This window comes from Sus scrofa, chromosome 13 (assembly GCF_000003025.6).
Source record: "Sus scrofa isolate TJ Tabasco breed Duroc chromosome 13, Sscrofa11.1, whole genome shotgun sequence".
In the NCBI taxonomy this organism is placed as follows: Eukaryota; Metazoa; Chordata; class Mammalia; order Artiodactyla; family Suidae; genus Sus; species Sus scrofa.
In genome coordinates this window covers 140,067,015-140,074,709 of record NC_010455.5, presented here as the reverse complement: position 1 = coordinate 140,074,709, position 7,695 = coordinate 140,067,015, and the positions used below count along the sequence as shown (strand labels likewise).

At 51.2% G+C, this 7,695-nt stretch overlaps 1 protein-coding gene across 10 annotated transcripts in view; it reads right to left on the bottom strand.

Moving 5' to 3' along the window:
- Positions 534-7,695, bottom strand: part of GPR156 (G protein-coupled receptor 156) — a 99,747-nt gene continuing 92,585 nt past the window's right edge. For all 10 annotated transcript variants that reach the window (XM_021070315.1, XM_021070310.1, XM_021070311.1 and 7 more), the window contains one exon: positions 534-3,841. In XM_021070315.1, coding sequence (XP_020925974.1) covers positions 2,498-3,841 — 1,344 coding nt within the window. In that variant the 3' untranslated portion in view covers positions 534-2,497. The remainder of the gene's footprint in view (positions 3,842-7,695) is intronic.

The following is a 7,695-nucleotide window of genomic DNA, read 5'->3' as shown; positions in this document are numbered from 1 at the left end:
GTTCAGGCAAGGCTGAAGAGAGAACGTCCGTTCTACCTGAGCCTTGAAGGATAAGTAATTCACAAGGTGTGCAAAGAGGGGAAAGAAATTCTAGATAGAAGAGGGATGGAGATGAGGAAGGGGTGGGATGGGGGAACTGGGAGTACAGAGGGGGAATGGGTGAGAGGCTGGAAAGAGCGCCAGGTCCTTCTGCAGAAGCTGCAGATTTCACAGCTTGAACAGTAGCTGCTAGTGGTGACACACTGGGAGGAAAGGAGCTGAAGCCCAACCACAGAACCCCCAGTGGGTAGAAAAAGTCAAGGGTCTCAAGAGGTTCCTCTACCCACTGGGTCAGGTGTTCCTGGGATAGGAATCTGCCTGGGGAGATCAAAGAAGAATCTGCTACAAATGGAAGTTTGGTAGAAGATACACTTGGAACCCAGGATAAGGTGGCAGCGACTCTCTAGTGGTTGCTGCATTTCTCCCCCTTTGGGTGGTCCAGTCCTCTCTGTGTCCATCCTCCTCGACCCCAAAACTACAATTTCTGAAGAGAGTTGCCGTGAGAGCCATTTCTTTTATTAAGGCATCACTTGGACAGCTTACAAACAGCACAAGCAGAAACTACAAACCCACACGCAGAATAAATTATGATATCTGTAGACAACAGAAGTGTTACCAGGAGGGCCTCCCAGTCCAGTGTCTGGAGATTCACAAGATGTCAGCAGCCTCCAAGAGTCCGTGACACAGCTTCTGAGAGAGACATTTAGAGCCAAATGCCCCCAACCAGATGTACCGAATAAGCCCCAACTCCCGCACACAAACGTGCACGAGCACAGATGCACACGCAGGTAGGGCAGGGAACGGCCTGTAAACAACCAGCTCAGCAACAAGTAAAGTGGAGCTAGTGGTGATTTCCCTGTGGCTCTGGCAGCTTCTGAGATGCTGGCACTTATCTTTCACCAACTTCCTGGCTCCCTGGGGAGGTGCGGGTGGGCCCCGGGGACAGTGAGGCAGCAGAGGGCTGCTTCCCAAGGTCAGGAGTCCAGTTTTTGTTTTTTGTTTTGTCTTCTTAGGGCTGTTCCTGCAGCATATGGAAGTTCCCAGGCTAGGGTCTAATCGGAGCTACAGCTGCCAGCCTGCACCACAGCCACAGCAACATGGGATCCGAGCCATGTCTGTGACGTACACCACAGCTCAAGGCAACACCGGATCCCTAACACACTGAGCGAGGCCAAGGATGGAACTCGTGTCCTCATGGATATGAGTTGGGTAAGCCACGACGGGAACTCTAGGAGCCCAGTTTGGTTTCCGGGACTGCAGTTTCCTACCCTACCCTTGGTTCTGCGGTCTGGCCCGCCACGCCCTGCCTGCTGCTCCCTGTGCCCCAGGGCAGTCTCCCCACTTGGGGTCCCATGAGCTATGGGCAGGTCCCCCATGGCTCCTCATCCAGCAGGGCGGTGCTGGGGGAGCTACTTCAGTTCTCTAAGCCCCATAATTTCCATCTGCAAAAATGAGAAAGAGAGCGTCTACCTCATGGGGTTATTTTAAGGAATTGCTTGATATTTGATATTTCAAGTACCCTGCTAGACTCAAGGGAAATGTTCAAAACCTGCTTTCTTTCCTCCCTTCTCCTCCATTTCTTCCTTTCTATTTCCCCCTTTTCTATTTCCAGATTTGTGCAGCCAGCAGTGGTCATGTAGCCCCAATGGCACCAAAAGCACCTCTTGACCAGTAGGGCCTCCTCGACCTCAACAGCGTGTGCCTCCCCAAACCATAATCCTGAAACACTGGCAGAGTCGGCGGGGTGGGCTCTGGTGCCATCCGAGCCCAGGAGAGAGATCTGGGTCACCTGTGGCCCTGGGGACACCTGACTATCTCCAAGATGGTAGGGAGGGGCCATAATGGTGTAAAGACATGAACAGCAAATAGTGGTATACAGGTGGCTCTGAGCTGAGTCTGGCCGGAAACTGGAACCAAAGGGTGGTGCTGTTCACAAACTCGAGCAGAAACAAAACCACCCCCTGCTGACAGTGGGCCACCCTAGGACTTAGGAGATATCTTCTCAGCAGGTCTGCCACCAAAAAAGCCAGTTTGATGGATCATAGTCCACAGCTCTGATTCTGTGGACATTTTCCTTCCACTTCTCCATCTCTCTGTCCACCAGCCACCCACCTGGTTTATATGAAGAGTTTTGTAGATTACAGGCTGGCCAGGACAAAAAACCCTCTCTGCTCATTTAGCACCTTTTATCCAAAGCATATCTTTCATGGGCACCCAACTAGAGTCTTTACAGGAATGCCGTGAGGTAGTAACAAAGATAGGCAATACTCCTCTTTGTATAGAATGAGAAGGGCTCAAAGGTACCATAGTGCTTGAGTGAGCAGAGCTGAAACATGGTAAGGGCTGGTCAAATGCAGGGTACCAGTCTATTCCCCGAAGGCTACAACTGGCCTTCCTCTTATAGGCCATGGTATGGCTTGTCCTGGACAGAAATCTATGGCCAGACTTGCTCTGCCATTCACACCAGTGTCGGTTTCAAGTCATCTTTGAAGTTCACGATAGGCTTCGAGCGGGTCCACAGCTTTTCCCAGGAAGCCAGCCCCTCAGTGGGCTCCGGGTCACTGTCTGACGAGCCACTGTCACTGGAATCAGAGGAGCTCTGGAAGCAGATTTCACAGTAGGGCCGGTGGCAGCGGCAGAAGAATTCATCTGAGCTGCTGGATTCTGTGTCAAGGTAGCTGCATGGAGAAGACAGGGAGAGGCAGCCTGGGGACCCTGGAGACTGCCACTGCCGCTGCTCAGGCAGGTCTGGTGAAGCTCCGGATAGGCCTGGGGTGGCAGGACACAGTGCCCGGCCAGAACCAGAAGGCAGGTGAGGAAAGGCTGGGCAGCTTCCTTCGGCTCCCGGGGGCTCTGTCTGGCGCTTTTTGCTACCCTCCTGGGAGCCTGGCTTGCCTGGAGGATCTGGGAGTAGTAAAGGCTTCCCGGAAGAGGGTCTTGGTACCCTGGAATCAGCAGTTTGGGGGTTCAAGCAGGAGCTGTCTCTGTCCTGCACACTCAGCCCACTGTGTGTCCCAGAAACGGTCCTGTTTACTCGATGCCCCACATAGGAAGGTGCAGAGCCTGGAAAGTGTGCGCGAGCCCGCTGTGCTGCCCGCCTTCTCCTCACCAAGTATGGGCTAAGGCCCAGCTCCTTGGAAAGGGGCATCTTCTGGGGGCTGTGAGCAGCACTGCCCTTCCAGAGCTGCTGGGGACAAGACGGTGGAAGGGGAGCCTCAGGGTTCAGGCCCAGGTCTTGTAGGACTTCCTGAAGCTTCTCCCTGATCACCGCATTGACCCTTGCCAGTGGCTCTTGGGGCTCCTCTGAGTTTCCCAGCTGCCCCTGTCTCTGAGAGACAGAGCCTTCCCCACAGGGCATGCGATTCTGGTGGAGGGTCACGGGTCCCTGCTCTTTTCTTTCTGCACCCTGGCTTTGCTCTGCCCGGGGCTTCTGGCTGCAGCCCAAACTTAAATGATCAGAAAAGTCTTTCAAGCCAGAAATTTTCTCCTTCTGCCCTGGAGAGGGGCTGGTGTCCTTCTCAGGCCCCCTGAAGCTTTGTACACCCAAAGAGGGCACTGAGATACTCCTGGAGTCTCGGGTGGCCGCTCTGGTATCATTCTGAGAGTCAGAGGGGCATTCCGAAGGCCCTTGAGCTGCCAGGACAGGGGGGGAGGCTGCAGCCAGGGCGTCTTTGCTGTGGGACGCAGCAGGCGGGACAGCCCCCTCTGGGGGGTCATAGGGACACTCAGCTGACATCAGCCTCACCAGCTTCTCTTTGGCGTTATTTACTTGTTCTTGCAGGCTTTCAATCACAGCATTTTTCTGTGAAACAAAAGCAAAACCATCAACAAAAGATGCTGTGGAGGGTTTTCACACTGACTCCCATGGCGGAGAAAGTGTGGCATCACAACACCTTGGTTTAAATCCTAGTTGCTTCACGTATTAGCTGGTGATCTTAGGCTCTAAGGTGGTACCTCCATAAGGAGGAGTGAGTTGATGCTTATCAAGTGTTTAGCACAATGACTGACATATGTGCTCAATAAAGGTTAACTAACCATCATTTACCGTTGCGTGATCTTAATTCCCCAATTTGTCCCAGACAGTGGCATTGTCTGCGAGAAGGAAGGTGGGGAGAGGCATAGTCCAGCTGTCTGCTGGCTGCGGCAGCACCCTCTCAACTCTGCTCAGAACTGAGGGGTCAGGTCGCTCTGCAGGACAGCAGGCAAACAATGCTTGAAATAGCCCAACTCTGGGAATATCACTTTTGCAAAATATGGACTGACCTTGAGGCATCTCTGAAGGGGATGAATGAATGGGAAAACAAGCATTTTGCCTCTTGTTAAGCAGCCTAGAAAATGGGAAGGACAGTGAGAAGGGTGGAGATTTCTGGGCCAAAGGGACAAGATTGGGGGGTGTAGGTGGACAGTGGTGAAAATCTCAGGTTGGTGTGATCACCTCCCTTGGCTGGAACTTGGGTGTGGGAAGCCAAAGCTACCATGAGGTACCATCAGCTGTCAGTATCTCCCAAAGAAGTGCGGGCACCAAAATCTTTGGAGAAGCTGTTTTTTTTTTGTTGTTGTTGTTGTTGTTGTTTTGTTTTAAAGACGATTGGGCCTAGGTCCCTAAGAGCTTGATTCAGCAGAACTAGAAGGGAGCAGAGAAGATAAATGAGGCGGGACAGTTCTTTTAGTGAGCTGCCTCCCTTGCTCCATGGCTGTTACCTGATAAATAGGCTGTGCCAGGGATCCTGGCAGGTGACAGCTGCAGAGATGTGCCCATTCTAACTGTGAGATCTCAGGGTATGGAGGAGGAGGAAGACTATGAGCGGTGGGTGTGCCCTGAACCTCCTCTGGTGCTGTGGCAACTGACTGTCTAGCTCAGACCTGATGTCCATCCTCTGAAGGTTCTGATGCTCAAAGGCAGTGGAGCAGGAAAGAGCTCATCTTGGGGAACTGATGGTCTTGGGGCAGATGACATGGGGTCAAGAGTTTGGAGAAGATAATAAGGAAGTGCTTGTCCAAATACCAAAATGCTGCCCCATTGTTGCCATCCTCTTTAGAAGCTGGGGATGAGCATGTGCACTTCCACTTATTACACCCTAGAAATAAAAGGGCGCTTCCTTTTTTTGGGATACTTGACACAAGTCGCCTATGGACTGAACCTGTGGTTTCTTCTCAAGCAGATATGGGAGAGCTGCCCAGAAGCAACCCTTTGAGGGAGCAATAAATTAAGTAAACTAGTCTAGTAATAGTCTTCTGGCAGCAACCCCAAGGCAGATCTACCGCTCTCCAGTTCGAAGCAGGAAGGTGATTTTTCTGATTATTGGTACTCCCAGTTTCGTCCTGGTTTAGTCTACTTCTTTTATCTTTCGGAGAGTGTTTCAGACCAGTGAGTAACTGGCAAATAAGTGGAAGGACTTGCAGCTGAGCATCTGCCTGCTGGGTCCCGTCTCCTCAGCCGAAGAGCCGCAGGGGCTGGGCGTTGTCCGGGAAGTGTAGGTGACGCAAGGACTCGCCAGGAACAGAGGGGGTGAGTAACAGTGAGATGTTCACTCAGGCCCTTCGTGATATTGGGTGGTGCCAGACATCTCTCTGAGGCTCTCTCGGGGGTGCGGCTGGCTGTGCTGGAGGGACCCCAACCCTCTTCCTCCGCACCAGCCCCTCCTCCTGAAAGCATCAACTGATGACAGCTACCCCAGCAGGTAAGCTCGGAGCACTGCCTTTTTGAGCTTTACCCCCCAATTCCTCTGAGTCTAGGCAATGGTATATATAGAGAGAGGTGGGAAGGATACTGTTTTCCCAGCAAAGCAAACATCTGAAGCTGGCTGCTGACAGATTTAGAAACATCAGCCTAATCAGTCAATCGCTCTTCTTACAGAAAAGGAAGTGGGGCTCTGTTTTTACCATGGCTACATACTAATCAGAGGCGTGGTGTGAGGCACTGCCACTGGGAGACCAAAATCTGACCGACCATGGCAGCTGCATTTAAATGAGCTTATTAATGATTACTTTTGACACATCCAGGGATGCAAAATGTCCATAGGTGCATTTCATAAGATGCAGGCCACAGGGAGAAATGGACTCTCTTGTTTCTGTGTTTCAAGGAAGAACAGTAGCAGGTGAATTTCCTCCACTTCAGAGCACAGAAGGGAGGGTCAAGCTCTGGGAAGGTTCTAGCTGTGAGCCTCCACACAGCCTGGGAGGTCAGGGACGGATGCCATGCCAAACAGCCCCTGGAGACCCCTGCCATAGGGCAAGGGAGGCAAGAATGAGACGATGGACCACCCAGATCATGGGAAAGTAAGAGGAAGACACCAGGGTGGCAGAGGGGCTGTGGAAGAGAGAAGTGCAGCTGAGAAGCTAGTGTCTGGCTTGTACACATATGGAGGCGGGAGAGATACTTGTTCTTATGGGCAAATATACTTGCCCATGCTGGGCAGAGCTGGAGCCAGGGATTCAGATGATGGAACCTCTCTAGGCCTGCCCCAGGGTGCCAGGATAGGCTGCTGATTCCCAGGCCTGCTCTGGGAAAGATGCTCTAAGTATGGGGCGTTGGGGGCAGGAGGCCAGCATTTTACTGCCTGTGCATCTTCCCCCTATTAGGGCCCTTCCTCTGCAGACTCAAGGCATCTTTTTGGATAGAGCAGATTCAGTCACTGCGTGGGAAACAGGGTAGCATGGCAGAAGTACAAAAAGCATGTCACAAATTACCATAAGGCTAAAGAGTCAAGCTATTTGGCTGTTCCAACATTAGCTGATTGTGAATGAAAACTACCCTGGGTGTTCTCGCCAAGTTTCTGGCCTTCTGTTTAGCTGAAAAAAAAAAAAATTCTTCTTTGAAGACTTCACAGAGTATCAAAGGCAATGTTACTCCCTTGCCAGGTGGGAAGAAATTTGGCTTTGAAATAAGGTCCTGAATGTTTGATAAATAGTAAAGAAATGGAGAAGTATTACTCTGATGGATAAAAAGGTCCAGAGCTAAGGGAATGGCTGAGAGAGTACAGAGGCATGCCAGCGGGTGTCTGGGGAACTGAATCCCTTCACTGGTTGTGTTTCTTAGGTTCCCATCATACCATCCTCACAGAGGAACTAGTGATACCCAGGTGTCCATCCAAAACAGAAAGGCATGGTCTCCCAAATAGCACCCACTCAGGTATGTTCTGTGCCGGAAAAAAATACAGAGTATAATTTAGTGTGAAAAAGACTGACTAACTCCTCTGGGCTCTGTGCCTTTTCTCTGAGGCAGTCCAGCTTCAAGCTTTCTTCAAGCCCACACCACTCTGCTCATTTCTGGGAGAGGTGCCAATTCTGGCTCCAGAACAAAAGAAGGAAGGACTGGGGGCTCCCTGGTCCCCCTTAGGTGCTACTGTAATATACAGAGGCTCTCTATTCAGCCCTCCTCCCCATCTTTAGACACTTTTGATTTTCTGAAATGGTAGGATGATTGAGATTTCTAGTTAGTACCTGGAAAAGACAGTAAAGGGCCCCATAGGATCTTGAAAATGAGGGTACTACTCTATGTAAAGAAAGAATGTATCATAACAGAAGCTAGCATCCACTACCACTCAGTATGTTTACAGTGCTGTTCCCTCTACTTAGAATGCTTGTCCCTGAACTTTGCCTGGCTGATTTGTAGTTAACCTTCAGTTCTCAGATCAGCGACTCTTTCCTGACCAC